General features: G+C 58.3%; 1 protein-coding gene across 2 annotated transcripts in view; it reads right to left on the bottom strand.

Moving 5' to 3' along the window:
• The window catches only part of PPP2R2B (protein phosphatase 2 regulatory subunit Bbeta), a 60,608-nt gene that overhangs the window by 12,192 nt on the left and 28,787 nt on the right, over nucleotides 1-19,629 (bottom strand). For both annotated transcript variants that reach the window (XM_065849031.2, XM_065849032.2), the window contains exons 2-3: nucleotides 2,630-2,727; nucleotides 413-578 (exon numbers count right to left, since the gene is read on the bottom strand). In XM_065849031.2, the coding sequence (XP_065705103.1) occupies nucleotides 413-578; nucleotides 2,630-2,727 (264 nt within the window). The remainder of the gene's footprint in view (nucleotides 1-412; nucleotides 579-2,629; nucleotides 2,728-19,629) is intronic.

The raw sequence follows: 19,629 nt of genomic DNA, 5'->3' as shown, positions 1-19,629 counted from the left end.
GTCACATCCATCTTAAGGTCCCTTTCATCCCAAGTAATATTCCTGGATCCTCCTGGTACCTATCTGAACACCACATGAACTGCTGAGCTGAACGCGGCTGATCTGAAACAAACCAGCTGCGGTTTTTCTTGAGGGAAAAAGGAAAATACAAAAAAGAGTTCCCAAGATCAAAAAACCCCCAAACAACTAAAAGGTGTCAGCGGGGGAAGGGAGGAGGCCGCCCGCCCTTTCAGGGAACAGGTGCTGTGAAACAAGGAGAGGAGGACGAAGCCCGTGCATGGAACGATGCTCTGCAGCCTGGGCTGCCGGGCTCCGCTCCCGCGACCCCTGTCTGGTCCCAGACAGCTGTTTACAGATGTTTCTCCCAAAAAAACACTCCAGAGGGCCCCGTCTGGCTGCCGCAGCCACGTACCGTTGGTGGAGAGCAGGAAATAGGCTGCGTTCTGCTGCGGGAGCCATCGGATCTTGTTGATCTTCTCCTCGATCTCCAGGCTCTTCAGGTAATCGAACTCCGGCTCGTGGCTCTGGAAGGTGCTGTAGACATTGTACTCTCCCCTGCGATGGGGCTGGTTTTTGCTCTGCAGCGGGGGAACAGGAGGAGAACATCTGTGGGCTCCGGGGTTCTCTGCTGTTTGTCACGGGACGGTGAGCACCTGGGCACGGGGACGCTGCAGGGCGGAGAGCCGAGGCGCGGCTCTGCGGCACCGCGGCTGCTGCACCCGGCGTGCGCCACGGGAACGGAGCGGGAATGGAACGGGAACAGGAACAGAGCGGGAATGGAACGGGAACGGAGCGAAAATGGAATGGAACGGGAACGGAGCGGGAATGGAACGGAACGGGAACAGAGCGGGAACAGACAGGGAATGGAGTGGGAATGGAGCGGGAACAGACAGGGAATGGAGTGGGAACGGAGCGGGAATGGAACAGGAATGGAACAGGAACGGAGCGGGAATGGAACAGGAACGGAGAGGGAATGGAACAGGAACGGAGAGGGAATGGAGTGGGAACGGAACAGGAACGGAGAGGGAATGGAGTGGGAACGGAACAGGAACGGAGCGGGCAGGGACCCCACCACAGCAGCCATCCCCAGTGAACGGCTGGGACCGTGCACCAGCTCCTGCCGGGCACCGCAACCACCCCCGGAGGAGCCGCTGGCAACAAACACACGGCTGCACGGCATCAGCAGCGATCGCCACAGGGGCACAAATATAAACCCAGACTCCAGCACCCAGAGCAGCCCCGAGAGCCCCCAGAGCCGCCAGGGACCGTGTATCTGCAAACGCCGAGCGCTGAACCACCCAGCACCAGCCCCTGGACTATTGTAGAGATGAACGTCCCGCACGCCAACGGTGCATTTGGGCAGTGAAGCCCCACTTGTCCCTGAGCGCCAGACGGCTCCAGAGCCGGAGCCGATGGGATACACCTGGTGTGACACCAGGCAGCTTACAGTTCACGAGAAGCAGTAGAATTATAAAAAGAGAGAGAAATGAGAAATGAAATACTGCTGGAAAGGTTGATGAAGCATCCATGCGTGTAACCTTTAACCGATCGGTTCTCTCCAGCGTATACAGAAATAATTTTGAGGCTATAAATTTGAGGAAAATTTAAAACTGTCATCGGACCATGACATTTTTCATGGCCAAGCCTGACTCATCCCACTCCATCATCAGCAAACACCCACAGCGGAGGACGGCTCCCGCCGGCTCGGACTGCGCAACGCTGCGTGTGCCATGCCCGACCAGCTTGCCAGGACGGCATGGGCACCGTGCCCGACCAGCTCACCGGGACGGCATCGGCACCGTGCCCGGCCAGCTCACCGGGACGGCATCGGCACCGTGCCCGGCCAGCCCACCGGGACGGCATCGGCACCGTGCCCGGCCAGCCCACCGGGACGGCATCGGCACCGTGCCCGGCCAGCCCACCGGGACGGCATCGGCACCGTACCCAGCCAGCTCACCAGGACGGCATCGGCACCGTGCCCGACCAGCCCACCGCGACGGCATCGGCACCGTGCCCGACCAGCCCACCGGGACGGCATCGGCACCGTACCCAGCCAGCTCACCAGGACGGCATCGGCACCGTGCCCGACCAGCCCACCGCGACGGCATCGGCACCGTGCCCGACCAGCCCACCGCGACGGCATCGGCACCGTGCCCGACCAGCTCGCCGGGGTGGTTTTGGCAATGGTGGGGAATGTCCCGGAGCAGTGCTGCAGCAGGCTGGGCGGACTGTGACCTCAAAGAGTTTGTTAACACCTCCTGAGGTGAAGTGTTTCAGGAAAGGGACTGCTCCACCCATTGAGGCTTTCTGGCCATTTTGGCGCTGTGAGGAGGTTTTGGGTGGTGTTGGCAATGGGATGGACAGCGCGGCACGCTCAGATGTGCCAGCCCCATCCAAGCACCCGGCTGCAGAGAGCGGCAGCCACAGCAAAACCGCGCAGGAAACGTAACGTGTTCTTGGAGCACGTCTTACAAGGTGAAATCTCAGCCTGCTTATGTTCATGGTCACTTTTCAGTTTGGAGTCTGCCAGGAACAACCTGAGGTTAGGACTGACTCAGACAGATTAGGGAACAGCAGGAAGCTTCTCTTAAAAGGATAAAAGGGGCATTTTGCATTCACTGGCACTTACCTCCTGCTCACGTTGAAATATCACAACACGGCCCCCCTTGTCGCCTGTTGCTAGTAATTCTCCGGTGTGGTTGAATTCTACTGTAGAGATGATGTCAGCTGCAAAGGAGACAAAGACAATTTAGGGAGCTGCAGACAGGCTTTCACAGGCATCTGGAAAACGCCACTCCCGTCCAGCCGCACGCCGGGTCAGCCCTCCATCCCCCCGGCATCTCCGTAAATCTCCTTTTTTCTGTTGCCTGTAATAAAAATGGCCACAGTATTTTGGACCCTGGCTGTCACGAACCAAGACCTGCTCAGTGCTCCTGCCCCCGCGCCCTCCTGTACCCCGATGGCTGAACTCAGGGTGTCTCCATCTCAGCTGGGCCCAACACAGCCCAGGGACTGCCGATGGCACAGGACAGCACGGGACGGACCGGACAGGATGGGACAGCACGGGACGGGACAGCACGGGACGCTCCCTTCGCACCCTGGGGAGCTGCTCCACCACTTTGGGTGACACAACCAGTTCCCAGGAACCAGGAGCACCCAGTGCCACCCGGCACCTCCCGACGGTGCCCGCACAAGGGGACCCTGTCGCTCCACACCGGGAAGGGTTTCGTCCCCCTCGGAAGAGGGAGCGGGCAGCCCAAGGCACCTTTGGGCTCTCCACCGGGCCCAGAGCAGCCAGGGTGACCACAGCACCTCTGACAGTTTTCTCTGGCTGTTGCTGAATCTCCCACCGTCTATCAAGGTACATTAAAGTGACGCCTTTCAGCCCTCTGTCACCCCAAAAGCCACCACGCCCATGCCGCTCCCCATCCCCACAAATCAAAGTGCGATCACCAGGAGGGAAAACCCCTGAGCAGCAACTGGCGCTCGGCCGCGGTTACGAGCAGAAGCGAGGAAAGGCTTACGGACCCATAACTTGTAAATGCTTTAATCTGCAGTGTTTACCCTTGAGGCAAAGCAAGCAGGAGAGCTGCTACTGATTGGATTTATTGGCCTATTTTTAGAAGAATGTCGGAGGTTAATTCCACAGCAATTACTGCCCAACTGGTGTCCGCCGCTGTCAGGAGCGCAACCCTGCGCCAGCACCGAGCTGGGGAAGCACCAACGCAGGCTCGGGACCCAGCGCTGGGTGCAAGGCTGACTTTGCAACGAACGGCGCTCAGCAATGAACGGTGCTCAGCTGTGATCACGCCAGCCCTTCCCGCCACACCGGCTGATGGATCTGCAGCTCCGTCCCCTCACTTCTGCAGCCCAGCTGCCCCACCAGCCGCACAGTCCGGGCCGGGCAGAGCCCGCGCGGCCGGGGACACGGGCTGCGCTCCGGCTGCGGCTCTGCCGCTCGGCCGCTTTGAACTACTGCTCAAATACCGTTCCCTTTTCGCAATTGGGAAAGCAGGTCCTGGAAGGTTTTGAGGTGGTTTGTATTCTGGTTTCCCTTAGGCAACATAATCTACACGTACTTCTTGGTTTCTTCTGTTCTTGCACACTCATTAAAACCTCTTTTAACAGATCACATCTCTGCCGACAGGTTTACATCTGTGAATGCATCAGATAACGCCACGCACAGCCTCTGCCCTCTGGATCCCCACTGCGCACCCAGCACGGGCTGGGAGGCCGGGCTCTGTCGGTGCGGCCGCGTCCCCCGTCGGTGCGGCCGCGTCCCCCGTCGGTGTGGCCGTGTTCCCGGTCCGTGCGGCTGCGTCCCCTGTCGGTGCAGCCGCGTTCCCGGTCAGTGCGGCCGCGTCCCGCATGCTGCGTGCCCGGCGCTTCCCTCCTGCGCCAAGACACGACCCAACCTGCAGCCACGTTACTCGGGTCTGATGGAACAAAGCAATGAACAGCCTGGACACGTGGCTGATGCTGCTATGGAACACAAACCGCTCTCACAGCCACCTCGGTCTTTAAGCCGGGATCTGCCCAGCCGGTGGGCTGGAGGAGCAAGGACCCCTGCGTGAGGGAACCTTTTGCAAAGAGGCTGCACTGAAGTAGAACCTCAGAAATTAAATTAGTAAAATGTAAGTGAGCAGCACATCCCCCTGATACGGTTCTCTTTCCCGCAGTCGCCACAGTCAGTGAATGTCTGCCAAAGGGCAGGACAGGAACTTTAAACACCTGTTTCAGGTGGGCAAGGAACACCCAGACAGGGCAAATCCCACCCCTGCTGCTGCCAACCTGCCAGACTTGGAGGACCCTGCAGAATCAGAAACCAATTTGCAATTTCAAGGAAAGGACATTGGGTCTGACAAATACAAGAAGAAACGCATCCCCGAAAAGTCAAGCCAAAGCCATCTCCCATTCCCCCGGGTAACTGCAGCCCAGCTGCAGGCAGCTGACACAGCCACAAACACGCTCAGGCGCTGAGGAACTTGGCGTCTGGAACCAAGCCCGGCTCAGCAGCCTGGGCTGAACCCTGGTCCCTGCAGAGTTGCGGGTCCCTGCAGAGCTGTGGGTCCCCGCAGAGCTGTGGGTCCCCGTCAGGGAGCATCACTGTGATGTCCCAGGTGCCAGCAGGTGTCACACAGCGGGCATGGGGACAGACCTGGGACAAGGAACTGCAGAGGTTGTGGCCGGGCAGGGCCCACGTGCACCTCGCACCAGGCACGCTTTTTCCTTCTAAAATTACTCGGTTGAAAATGTATCTGGTTTGCACTATTTAATCTTCTCCATTGCCAGCTGCTGGGTTTAGGTCATTCACTTTTCAATGAATTAAAAATAACGTTCTGTGCTGCAGCGAGGCATCCTTCAGACAGCGCCTGCCGCCGACTGCACCACCACGTCCGCAGAGCCGTGAGACACCGGGAGCGGGCACCGCCGGATCCCCCACCGGCGGGCACCACCGATCCCCCACCGACAGGCACCGCCGGATCCCCCACCGGCGGGCACCACCGATCCCCCACCGGCGGGCACCACCGATCCCCCACCGACAGGCACCGCCGGATCCCCCACCGGCAGGCACCACCGATCCCCCACCGACAGGCACCGCCGGATCCCCCACCGGCAGGCACCACCGATCCCCCACCGACAGGCACCGCCGGATCCCCCACCGGCGGGCAACAGCGGATCCCCTACCAACGGGCACCACTGGTCCCCCACCAACGGGCACCACCGATTCCCCACCAACGGGCACCACGGATCCCCCATCAATGGGCACCACCAGATCCGCCACCGACGGGCACCACAGATCCCCCACCAATGGGCACCGCCGGATCCGTCACTGCCCAGCACCTGGTGCTGCCCCCACAGGGACAGGGACGCGGGTCCACAGACCCTCCCAGACCCACAGCTCGCTTGCGCCCGCCCTCGGGATTTCAGACAAGGATAACAGCAGAGCCCAGCTAACAACAGTTTCATACCTAAAAAACCCAGCAATTAAAAATACTCTCTTGTGAGCAGAAGTATTCAACCCAACCCAAAACCTGGCGCCATGGATGGGAGCATCACCCGGGCGCCGCGGGTGCGCTGTGTCCCTGCTCCCCGAGGTCTGCGGGCAGGACCAGCAGCCCGGAGAACACCGCGGGGTGACCCAGGGAGGTGACATCAGGAGCACAGCGACACCCGATCCTGCTCCTGACAAACCGGGGTGTGCAGGTCAGGGGCTGCTGCCCACTCACCCCCACCCACCGCACGGGAGAGACGCGACAGCGGTTATTGACTAAAATTCATATGCATTCACATTGAAATGATCAATAATTTACACCCGTTTCACCTGAGGTTCCTACAGCAGTTTTGGGACACCAGAAAGGAAAAAGGCTCCTCTCTGTTTGCTTTTTCATTTCCTTCATCACCTCCTACAAGCTCAGTGCCCCGAATGTGGGAATTTAAAGAAAACAGTTTCCATGGAGACCCTCCCCTCCGCCAGCACCTGCTGTCCTCCCTTCCCTTGGCATCCGTGCTCCTGCACGCTTTCATGCTAAAAATATTGAAGACGGGATTTGATTTCCAGCATCGCATTATAGTTTTATCAGAAAAATAGGAAACGTACAACGCCACAGCCCTCGCTCCCGGCGCAGAGGGAAGACGCGCTGCGAGAAACGGGAACACGCCGGGAGCCCGGGACGGAGCAGCACGAAGGCCCCGATCCTGGGCACCCCTCCGGCTGCTCTCCCATGGCACTGGTGTCCTCTGGTGCTCAGAGCAGGACCAGGAGCTGTGCAGGTGCCACCACACCCAGCTCCTCCCGCAGGTCCCACGGGCAGCTCTGCCTTCCTCTGGCAGCGCCAGCTCTGCCTGCCCGGGCTGCCCCAGCTCACGGGCACCGAGTGCCTGGGGGTGCGGAGGGGCCACCGCAGCTCGGCTCCCATGACCCATTCCTCCTGTTTGCATAAATCACTTGGCGGACGGCACCTCACACAAAGCCTTCAGCTCTGCAGATGATAATAAATGGGGAAGCACCATAAATAACAGCAAACCAGGCTGCCAAATGAAGGAGGATTTAGACCATTCAAATCCCAGGCTATGAGCTGTCGAATCCAGTTTAATGCTGATAAGCGTGAGATAATAACTCACTGTAAACACGTCTCTCCTCCCCCAGGTCAGCCCCTCGCGCAGAGCAAGGGCAGAGGGGTTTGTGGGGCGGACGGGGATGCTGCTCCCCCGTGGAACGTACGAGGGGCTGCTCGGCGCCCCCCGCCAGCGCGCCGCGGCGGGACAGCGGACGGGCTGCCGACGGCTGTGCTCGCTGGAGATCAGCGCCTGATCCGAAACCATGCCGGTGGATGAAGAACGCACAAGGACGTCATGAAAACTTGCAGGGCTTAGGGAGGGAAACGAAGGACACAGCCGTGTCTGGCAACCGGAGAGCGGGAACACGAGCCCACCCACGGGCTCCGCAGGGTCTCGGGGCGGGTGAAGCACCGTCTGCTCGTCCCGCCGTCCTGTGACCGGGGACCCCAAGCTCAGAAAGGGGTTTTGAGGAGGATGCAAACCCACGTTCCCGCTGAATAACTCAGCACCATTGTCAGCCCCCCGAGGGGACTCCTGGCTCCAAACCCCAGTGACACCCTGTGAGTCGTCTCTTGCTCGGGAAACTGAGAGACCCTTTGCATTCCACTGTTTAAAAGAGATCCCTTGGGTTTCCCTTTCTGTCTGCCTCTCTTAAAAATAAATAAATAAACAAATAAAAGAGCAGGGTTTTCCAATAACTCCGGAACACACACGCTGTCACCAGTGAGGAACCCACGCTGCATGTCAAGCTTTAAATGCAGCCGTGCAGAGTTTGAAGTGCAGTCACGAAAATACCAACATGCAAGTTTGAACACTGCAAGGCATTTTAAAAGTAACCACAACCTGCTCTCGCTTTTGCAAGTTCAGATTTACTACAGAAGAAAAGAAAACAAAACAAAGCCAACGCAATCAGATGCCAGTCTGCACGCAAACAGGCCGACACGGCCCCGTGTCACCGGAGCTGACCGGTCAGGACACAGCGAACGCTCCTGGGCCAGCCGCGCCGGCTCGTGCCAGCGAACAGCCGAGCGCTGCCCCGGCCGGGGCACCGAGCGTTACAGGTTCATCTGCTCCGGGACGGCCAGGGCACCGTGGAACGCCTCCCACAACACGACCCCGCGGGAGCAGGACCCGGCCGTGCCCAGCGCGGCGGCAGAGCCACAGCTCACGGTGCGCAGCCCGCAGACAGCGAGCGGCTGATCCAACACCTGAGCACGGCTTTCTTCCCTTCCAGGGACAAAGCGTTAGTGGGGAAGCAAAACAGGACTTCAGGGCCCCTTGGCTACACAGAAGATGGGCTACAGAGGACAGGACAGGGCTACGGAGCTGGAAGGGGACAGGGATGTGCCATCCGAGTCCCACCCGAACGGGCAAAGCGCGACACCCAGGGTGACGCAGGGCTGAGCTGGGCCGTCCACCCTCCCCCGAACTGTGGTCCAGTGCGGGGGGAGCGGATGGGAAGAGCACAGCAGAGGTTAAACTGGGATCTAATGGCATGCAAAATCGCACGTGATGGATCTGCATTGATTTTTCCCTGCTGAGCTGAATGATAGCCTGGCAAACAGAAATCAATTCCGCTGCATTAAGCCCAGTAAGGATCTGGTATCATCAGCAAAATGCCCTGAAACGCCATTGCTCGCCAACACCGCGTAGCAGAGCCCGGCACAGCCAGGACGGGCCAGGGCTGCCGCACACAGGGAGGAAACGCTTTTTGGAAGAACACGACGACTGAGCAGCTCCATCCCGGGGAACAGCCCAGGCCGTCCTCTGCCCCACCGCAGGCCCCGTTCGCTGCAGGGCTGGGCTGGAGGCAGCTCGGGGTCGGAGCTACCGCAGCTCTGGGGGCGCCGGACGCGACACTGAGCTCCGCTGCCTGCCCACGGCTTCTTGTCGCAACAACGAGTGCTGCGGAGCCAGCAGCAGCTGCTACTCTTCCCCAAAATGCAACAACTCTCCCAGACTTAAGTGCTATAAACACTGCCACATTCCAAATTTCTCTGCCCTTGTTACAGCAACGAATAATTTCGTGCTACTGACCTAGACGACATAAACTTCCACGTGGTAGCTCCCGCCGCGCACCGCCGCAGCATCCCCCGCCGCGGCATCCCCCGCCGCGGCCTCTCCCCAGCGCCTGACCCGAGTCCCGCGAGCCGCGGACCCAACCCGCGCGCAGGCACTGCGGAGGCTGCGGTGCCCCCGCGCGGAGCAAACGTGCGCGCAGCTCACGCGTGATGGAAGATCTGAAGTTGCCACCTTAATAACCCTGATTGTGGTGGAAAGGCCACACTTGAGTGTGCTTAAGATAATGACAAAACGTGCTCTACAGAGGGCTGTGATTTCAAAGCAAACAGAACCCATCGTGAATTGTGCTGTTACTGAAATGCATCATTTCCTGCATTAGCTTTCTTCTCTTTCTACTGCTCTTTTCCACATTGCTCCTCTTGCATGCTCACACACACACGTGTGTTCCACGACCCCGCCGCGTGTCCGGGCAGCAATGGGTCCAACAGCAGCTGCACCCGCCGCCCGCAGCCCCCGCAGCCCCGCGGGGCAGCTCGCGCCCCGAGCCGCACGTCCACAGCGCACCTGCCCCGCTCCGGCCTCGCGCGCGTCGCCGTCCCTTTGCCAACGGACTGAGCGGCAAGAGACACAAAACCTGCTCAATGCGGCTGACTTGGGTTTGGGAATCGTAACAGAAAATCCAAGTCCATCTGAAAAAATACACTTTTAAAATAAATTTGACCTTATGAAAAGCACCTGCACATCAATCAGGCCCTCCCCCCTTTCCACACTAACACCTCTAAAAACCCCAAGGATTTCTACAGCCCTTGGGCTCTCTACCAGCTCCATCACGAGACCAGCCAGGCACTTCCCGCTCATCGGCATAAAGGAACAAGCAACCCAGAAAGGGGCCTGGCTTCCAAACACCTTCTGAAAACCCGGAGCTTCCAGTGACACCTCTGGCTGCTGAAACCTGAAGAACTGACACACGAAACACAAATACACAGATGTTAACAATACCTAGCTCTTTGTATTTAAAACATCCTTATCTTCAGCAGGAATACAAAGACTTTTGCTTTTCTAGTAAGATCAACAGCGTGCTGACCACTACAGCACCCGTCCGACTGCCAGTACACACACGCATCTCAACACATCACTTGGAAGTCCAGGAAACCCTAATCCATGTGTGTCACTGTTCAACAGTTACTACAGAAAAAGGGTCGGTGTGCAGATGCCAGAATGGATGTTTTGCCAAAACGCTCGGCGTGCCACGCGTTCTGTCCCTCTGGTCAGCGTGCCGAAGCCATCCGCCAGCTTACCAGCAGAACCTATTGATCTTTTAAAAATCTGAATTAGAAGTACCCAAATGTCAGCTGGGTAAAACCTGGAAGCAGCAAACCTTCCTCTCACGAGCCGCAGCTGCTTTCTGCTTACGACCAAATTTTGTTACCATCGTGCGCTGATGTCATTCTGTCCCGTCATGCCGGTCTGGCACCCCTGGAAGAAGCGCCTGAGAACACAGGTGGCACCACACACAGCACCACACTCAGCACCACACGCAGCACCACCACAGAGATTCCCTCTGGCACAGCGGGAATGGAGCCGGCAGAGAGGGAACCAACACCATCCCCAGGAGCAGCTGAGCCCTCCCTGCACCACCTGCGCCCGAGGGGAGCGCCCGGGGACGCCACAGCCCCCAGGGAGGGCTGGCAGCTGGAAGATGTGCTTCGTATCCTAATTCTGTATTTAGGGGAAAGCAAACACACCAAAGCTACGTACAGACAGTCCCTGGCATGTGTTGCATAGATTCGAATTTAATCAGCTAAAGATGGCTTAATCCAACATCTGGGGCTGCATCAAGCGGGAAGGCATCACAACAGGATGCATTCTACACTGGGCTCGAGCAGCTGCAGCCCAGCGGTGCCGGGCGATGCCACCCAGGGTGCCGGGCGATGCCACCCAGGGTGCCGGGCTGCACCCGCTCCCTCGGAGCCACCCACACCCGGCCAACGGGACGAGTCCCGTTAACATCCGCCACCACAGAGCTGCACTGAGAGCATCGCTCCTGCACCTCAGCCAGTACCATCACCTGCAGGTCCTTGTGCTTGTCCTGCAGCCCACATCCCCTCCCCAGGAGGTGACATGGCCCATAGGCCCCCACTGCCACCATCCCCAGCGGCTCTGGGGACCGGTGCTGTGCCAGGTCCCAGCTGGGGACATGCCCCGTTCCCTCTGCCGCCCCCGCACACCGGGTGCTCAGGCTCCGTAACAACCCCCCCGGCGGCTGCACCGCCCCGGGGCACAAACCCCGCACCAAGCAGTGCAAGAACCCGCACTAAGCCAGGGAAAGCGCGGCAGAGCCCTGCACGGGGCCCGTCCACAGCACGCATTCTGTCTGCTCGGCTTAGAACTCATCATGAACTACATTTTCTGCCTACTTTAACATTTCTTCCAACGGAAGCTGCATGTCTGTGCCATCACTTTCAATCTGCCCCTGGAACAGCTTGTCTCAAGACATTTTCCACGCAGTATTTTAATTAAACTTTCTTTCTTTCAGTTTAGTGTCGGGATCATTAAGTGATGTCCTGAGCCACTGAAATGAATTGCTTAGAAACAATTTGTGCAGCAGGGAAAGGAGGAGATTACAGCTACAGACAAGTCCATCTCTTGAACTTTGCATGTTTTGCTGGTACCGGGCTGCAGCGCACGTCCATTCCTGGACCCAGCAGCACCCAGCACCATCCGGTGCAACGGTTCAGAAAGGCGAGGGGCAGCGGGCTCGGCAGAGTCCTGCCCGTCTCGGCGCGACACGGGCGGGGACGCGCGGCGGCTCTGCCGTGCTGAGCGCCGGGTGCGGGGCAGCGGGCGCCCCGGGATCCATCGCAGAGCTGGGGAGTGAGAGAAAGTGAAAAACACTCGGTTTACAAACCGCAAATGTAAATAACAAATATTTCTTTTTGAAACGGATCAGGAATTTCACCTGGCTGTGCTGCTCATCTCCTGACTTAGATTAGGATCTAATACACGGCTGGAACACCTTTCTGCCACGAGTGATAAATCACTGCTCAATCTGCACCTGATCACGTCATGGTCACGCTATTTTTAGAATCCGCTAGGTTGTGATAACAAGAATTCATCTTTAACATGGGAGAACCAATGTCTTTAAGCTTAAAGATGCCCACGGATGGATCCTGGCGGGCTGCCGCTCATCACCAGCATCTGCAAGCAGTGTCTGCAGTGAGCGCCGAGGGCCCCTCAGCGACCCACGGCAGGAGGCACCCGCTGATCACCCTCGGGGGAGCCTTTTCCTCAGCACAGACCAGGCTGCTCATTTTACCGACTCCGGTGTGCGGACACCAGGACCGCAGCGAGCTGAGCGGGTCGGTCTCCTCAGGAGCGCTCTGGAGCTCAGAAGGTTCCCCACTTTTCTGCTGACAGGCCCCACAAAACTTCCTGGGGTGCTGGCCAGGACAGGGGTGTGAGCGCGTCACCCCGCTCCAGACCGCCCCCGGGTCCCTGTGCGTCCCGGACCCCGGCACCAACGTGCCACAGCCATTCTGCAGGTGACGGCTCTGAGCAGACCTCTCGCACGTGGAAGATGCCGGAGGCACCTTGTCCCCCGCACCACCACCAGTCCAACCCCCCGCCCCTTGCTCTTCAGTTTTAATTGCTTGTTCTACCATGGATTTTGTCCTCTTGGAAGGAAAGTTTGTTTGGATTTATTTTAATCTACCTTAGAGGAAACAGGCAGACAAACCCTGCTTGTTATCAGAAAGCAAACTCTGGGATGTAATAAGCTTCCAAATGGAAGCACAGACATTCATTAGATCCAGTGAAAATCCTTTCCCGGTCAGATGGGATTTAATTAAGTTGATTCTGACAGGGAATTAAAGGTCTTTGCTAGAGCTCTGTTTCTGGTGCCGGGGCTGTCTCACTGAAGCTAAACACAGTGCTTCCCCAGCCCGTGTTACAACAAAACACTTTGGACAAAACCGTTAGACTGAGATGATCTTGACATTGTTCACGTGCCACAGTGCGGGAACCACCGCCACAGCTGAACCTGGTTGTTCCTAGTGAGGTCTTGTAATTATAACACAGTAACAGAGCATTGATTTGTTTACTTTAAAACTGGTGACGAATACAGAGAGAAATACAGAAAATGATCCTGGTACATGATCGGGCCGGGCACTGCACAGATAATAAATACATCATTCCCCAAGAGTCAGGGCCTCTTCACAACGAAGGTGGAGAAGCCCTTTTGCATGCCTGGTTTGAAGAGCTCTGGTGAGTAGCTGGACCCCAGCGCACACACGGGAACGGGAACGGGGCGGCACCGCGAGCACCGCGACCCCAGCCCCGGGCACTGGGTGTGCCCGGCACATGGAGCGGACCCCAGCCCCGGGCACTGGGTGTGCCCGGCACATGGAGCGGACCCCAGCCCCCAGGCACTGGGCGTGCCCGGCACACTGAGCGGACCCCAGCCCCGGGCACTGGGTGTGCCCGGCACATGGAGCGGACCCCAGCCCCCGGGCACTGGGTGTGCCCGGCACACTGAGCGGACCCCAGCCCCGGGCACTGGGCGTGCCCGGCACACTGAGCGGACCCCAGCCCCGGCCACTGGGCGTGCCCGGCACACTGAGCGGACCCCAGCCCCGGCCACTGGGTGCGCCCGGCACACGGAGCGGACCCCAGCCCCGGGCACTGGGTGCGCCCGGCACACGGAGCGGACCCCAGCCCCGGGCACTGGGTGTGCCCGGCACACGGAGCGGACCCCAGCCCCGGGCACTGGGTGTGCCCGGCACACGGAGCGGACCCCAGCCCCAGGCACTGGCTGTGCCCGGCACACGGAGCGGACCCCAGCCCCGGGCACTGGCTGTGCCTGGCACACGGAGCGGACCCCAGCCCCCGGGCACTGGGTGTGCCCGGGACACATAGCAGACCCCAGCCGCACACGGAGCAGACCCCAGCCCCCGGGCACTGGGTGTGCCCGGCACACGGAGCGGACCCCAGCCCCCGGGCACTGGGTGTGCCCGGCACACGGAGCGGACCCCAGCCCCCGGGCACTGGGTGTGCCCGGCACACGGAGCGGACCCCAGCCCCCGGGCACTGGGTGTGCCCGGCACACGGAGCAGACCCCAGCCCCGGGGACTGGGTGTGCCCGGCACACGGAGCAGACCCCAGCCCCGGGGACTGGGTGTGCCCGGCACACGGAGCAGACCCCAGCCCCGGGCACTGGGTGTGCCCGGCACATGAAGCAGACCCCAGCCCTGACCCAGCTCACCCAGCTCCGGGGACGCCGGCACCGCTGCCGCCCAGCCTGGCCCCTCCGAGCCCGCAGGGCCCCGCAGCGCTAACGAACCTGGGGCGATCTCTGCTACACAGAGGGACCGGGACCACGAGAGCCGCACACACCCACCCTGGGGGGACGCTGCAGCGTCCGGATGCAGCACTCAACATTGGTTCATGCCAGGAGGCAGGAACAGCAGCTCCTGGTGACTGGTGAGACACTGTCACCGCAGCATCCTCCTCCCAGGGCTCTGCTGCCTGTCGGCACAGCCTGCGCGGCAGAACCGCTGCTGCGGGCTCCCACCACGGCAGCGGCCGGAGAGCTGCGGAGCCCACGGGCGCTCTAATGCTCCGCAGGAACGCTCTGGGCCGGCCGGAGGCAGCCGCTGCGCTGTCCCCGTGCGAGGTGACACGGTGCTGCAGCCCGGGGACAGGGACAAGGAGCAGCGTCACCCCCCAAACGGCCATCGCAGCAAAAGCAGCTGCAGGGCCCCCCCGGGCTGACACGGCCCCTTACCCTGGCGACAGCACAGGGTCACGATGCGCATTGCAGCCATTGTGCTGGGAAGCTGCTCCCCGCTGTAACGAAAACCTGGGGATTACTCCACTCCAAATGGAAAATGCAAACGGCACGGCAGGTTCAGAGCGCACGTTTGGGCTGCTTTCAGAAGGGGAAAAAGTTAAAATACTAATTAACCTCAGTTGTTGGAAGAATGCCCTGCAGAAACATGACTCAGAATGGGTCACAAATCATAAAATAATAATAATAAAAAAGCCACAATGCTCTGGGGACATTAAGCGATTACAGAGAGTTGTTATTTGGCTGATTTTCACACTTCATTAGCATATACATAATTTAACAAGTGAACATGCTGAGGGCTGGCAAGACATAAGAGCCACTTTCTTGAAACACGAACCATAAATTGGGACGGCCGCAGTTAAGATTGGTTTGGGGTTTTTTTAATCATGGTGGGAAAGCCACAGACATGAATTCCAGGCCTTCAAGAGAAGGCGCCGCTGCTCGGGGCCCACAGGGCGCCCACGTCAGTGCCTGCGAGCTCCAGGCACCCTCCAGCATCTTCTTTTCCTTTTCCACTTCACAGCTGAACAGCCCAGCCCTGGTTCATTAACACCTATTTTAATCCTCTCCAGAGTGCCCTGCTTTACCAAACCCGTTCTTTGGGGTTCAGTTTCTCTGCCTTTGATCCACTAATTGGCTCTGATTCCTTTTACACTGCTTCCACATGCAAATTCACCCCTTCTCTGCCTGATTTGTCCCCTCTCTAGCCGGGACCCCCTCCCGGGTCCCCCCGCTCCCCCAGCAGCGGGACAGCACTCAGGTGCCGGGACCGGCAGCTCACTGTGGTGAGAGGCCCCTGGCACAGCAGGGCTCCCCTCCAGTCCGAGACTGCAGGAAGGGGTTTGCACGAGGCTCGTGGTGGGTCAGGGACCCACCGGCAGCCCCGGGGAGCAGCACCGGCCAGAGCGCGGGGCCTGGGCTGTGCCAGCCCTGCTCACCGAGCCACAGAACCACAGAAACACCAGGGCGGCGGGCAGGCGGCTCCGCCAGCTGCGGCACCGCACCCAGGGTCACACAGCCATGGGCAAGTGCAGCAGCTCCCTGGACAAGCTGCCCACGGGGTGTCCGAGCAAGCAGGGTCCCAGCCCCAGGGGCTCCCGCAGCACCCAAGCAGGGCGGCATGGGCACAGTGACAAGGGGACATTTGGCACGGGAGACCTGCAGGCTCACGCGAGAAGGACATTCAAATGGTGCAGAGACAAGGCTTTTGCAAAAAAATTCTCCCGCTCCTTTTCGCCTGCAATCTGTGGCAGCCACAATTCTAACAACCGTTCCAGACTGTAATTTCTCCATATTTTAACAGATGTTCTGTTTATGAAACTGCAAAAGGATTTAGGACTTATGAATAATGTCATGAGGTCTGGGAGATGTTTCTTTATATGATTAACTGACCACAGGCCATTTGTTTTACAACAAAGATGCTCAATGATCCATGCACACAGATTTATCCAGACCCTATTGTAATGGCTGATGTCTCCCTAGTACCCTTCGTTAGCATCCACACAAGGATGGGAGGGATGCGGATCACAAGAGCAGGTCCGCAGGGCTGCTGTGACGGTCCAGCAGGGCTCCGAGGGACGCGGGACGGTGACGCCTCGCTGTCGGGACACCCCTCGCACGCTGCTTACGGGGGCGTCTTCACAGAACCATACCATGTCCTGGGCTGGAAGGGACCCGCGAGGATCACCAGGTTCAACTCCTGTCCCTGTCCCAGAGCGCCCCACAGCTCACACCGTGTGGGAGGGCGCTGCCTCCTTGCTTTTTGCACATTTCACCTGCACTTCTGATTTTAGATACAATATTTGCTGCAAAGACAACTGGGCAGTCTCTCTGCCACCCCAGTGCCTGCTCGATGGGACTGTCCCCAGCCCCGCAGCCCGCACAGCCTGTCCCCGCCGGGCCCAGCACCCCTGCGGCAGCTCCATCTCTGCCAACGAGCCGCAGGAGCAACAAGCGCCCCCGAGCCACGGGCAGCCCCCCAAACAAAGCGAGGCAAGAGCCGACCCTTGAGCTACAGGTCCCTGAGGAGAACAGTACCTTTGCAGTGCTGTAGTGCACGCAAACCGGGGGAAGCAAGTGACGGTCCTGTCACAGCGGAACGCTCCCCGACACTGCAGCCGAAACACTGCTGCACTGAGCAGCGGGCGAGCACCGGGAACCGGATCTCACTCTAAATTAAAGTGGAACTGACAAATGTGCCCTAATTGTCCAAATTCAACAGCTGACTGAGAGTACCTGGCATCATCCAGGTAACACATATTTGCTTCCCGTAAGCACTTGGCTTTGACTGGTCTAAGTTCCAGGAACGGCAAGGGTTAATGCTTGTTGGAAAGGTTATTGTTATTCCGAGTTTGGCTGTTAATAAACGAACAAGAAATTTATGGCTACAAAAGAACTTTGAGTTTCTCCACCAAATGAAACATAGCAATGCTTGGGTGGCACTTCACGCTGTTTTGTTTTGCTGCATATAAATAATTACGAGCAAGGATGCAGTACATTGAAGTTGAACTTAAGAGTATGAGCAAAGCTACAGTGAGAGTAATAAATTAAGCAAAACAATTTGTGCTTGGAATGTCAATGTTTCAAGATGATGCAAACAGGCACTTTTGGAACCTCTTCTGAAAACCCCAAGAAGCCTTAGGACCAAACCATATGGTTCAAGGCAGCTACCCATAGCAAGCTTAATGCTTCCGCCAGCCAGCCAGGATTTGGTCAATTAGTTTATTAATGTGTTTATGCAAACACAGAGAAAAAGAGTTGGGGAAAGTCTCCTCGATTTCTCTTTGCCCAACTTATTGAGCACCATAGGGCTGAGAAAATGTTAATCTAAGCTAAATTTAAGAAAGCCAGCAAAGCCCCTGCACAGCCCCAAGCACCCGGCAGGCAGAGCTGAGGACCCACCGGAGCAGAGCTGAGGACCCACCGGAGCAGAGCCCAGGACCCACCGGAGCAGAGCCCAGGACCCACCGGAGCAGAGCCCAGGACCCACCGGAGCAGAGCCCAGGACCCACCGGAGGTCAGGAACGGGCCGGTGCTCCCTTCCCACCTCGAACCCCTGAAACCTGCAGCACAGAGCTGCCATATCGGTCACCGTTCATTATTATCTACCCCTGGCTCAGGACAAGGAACATCTAATTATACTAATTGCGCTGGTTTGGGTAGGGACCCGTTACCCTCGGATGAGGTGCCTATAAACAGCCACGGTTCTGCCTGCTCAGGCTGCGGGTCAGGTTTTACATGCTCTGAGAAGATTAACTCTGTTTCTAGAGAAGAACTTAATTACGGGAAGCGATTAGCAGAGCGCTCCCCGCCAACACAGCTGCAGCCCCAGCCCCAGGAGCGGCCGCTTCTGTTACTCGGGAAGCCCAGGAACAGGGACATCGCAGCAGAGCTCTCTGGGTTTTAAGCGGCACCAGCAGGACCCGGATCTCCGCAGGCCAACTGCGACACGCTGACTGCAGCAACGTTCAGCGGGGCTGGAGCGGGGAGACCAATAAAGAGACCGCAGGAGACCACAACTCCATTTTAAAATACAGGAATAACATCATTTTATAGGTCTCTTGTTTTCTAACTGCAACACTGCAAAAATCAATGGCTTTTGGAAAGTAAAAGAAAAGCACATAGTAAACTGCTCGCAAACCCCGCTAGCCAGAAAACAACGGCTGCTGATAAATGTAGATATTGTTTTCCCCATCTTTTGGAGGGGGATGGGACAAAAGAACACCTCGAATATTTCCCTTCTGCTTTAACGTTTTCCACTACAGGTTAATAGACGTACCAGCAGCTATTCGCTAAGCAAGAAAAAACTGTAATTAAATATACCTAAAATAGCCTTCCAGCCTCCAAATAGCACTGCCAAGAGCGTAACAAAAGCTAAATCTGACGATCTCGTCTACCAGTGTTCTCGTGCCGGAGGTAAGCTGCCCAACGGCCAGAACTGGCTCCCGCCGCGCTGCCCCGTCACCCCCGGAGACGGTGGAAGGGCAGCAGGAGAGCGCGGCCCCTTGGACACGACCGGCCCGGCTGGCGCAAAGGCACAACCGGGGGCACCAGAACAGCCAACTATAAATGCACCCAAATCCAGACATCAACTGTGCAGAATTAAAGTTTTTCCAAGCTCTCTGCCAACAAAGGATTTTTCCCAACAAACTATTCCCAAAAGCTTCACCTGGAAGAGCCAGTATCACCATCCATTGTGAGCGCCTTCCCGTTCAATGCCTCTGACCGTGCCCCTGTTCTCCCACACCAACCCCGCTGAAGAAGCCGAGTCCACCGCTGGACGGCACAGCCTCTGCGGACCCACATCAGCACAGCTCCCGCGGCAGCGCCAGCACGGCCGGCGCCCAGCACCGCGGTGGCTCTGCCCCACACCTGCCACACGCGGTCCGGACGCCAGGCTGACCTCGGACAGACGCGTCCTGACACCGACGTCAGAAAACGGCACTGAAAGTTATCCCTTTCTTGCAGGTGATAAACTTGCTGCAGGTCTATCCTAACCAGGCAGAAGGGACACACTTTGGTGAGCTGTATCCAGCACCCAATGGAGATACCACAAGGACAATATCACAGTGTATTTTTCTTGTGCTAATTATCACCCACATCTCTTCAGAGGCCTCCGTGTGCACTGAGAAGGCACCGCTGGACCCACAGGCCACCAGCCCGGTGGTCACTGTCTGCAGCCACCCCCGCCCCACGGCACC

This window comes from Patagioenas fasciata, chromosome 14 (assembly GCF_037038585.1).
Source record: "Patagioenas fasciata isolate bPatFas1 chromosome 14, bPatFas1.hap1, whole genome shotgun sequence".
Taxonomy (NCBI): domain Eukaryota; kingdom Metazoa; phylum Chordata; class Aves; order Columbiformes; family Columbidae; genus Patagioenas; species Patagioenas fasciata.
This window is presented reverse-complemented; position numbering and strand designations above follow the sequence as displayed.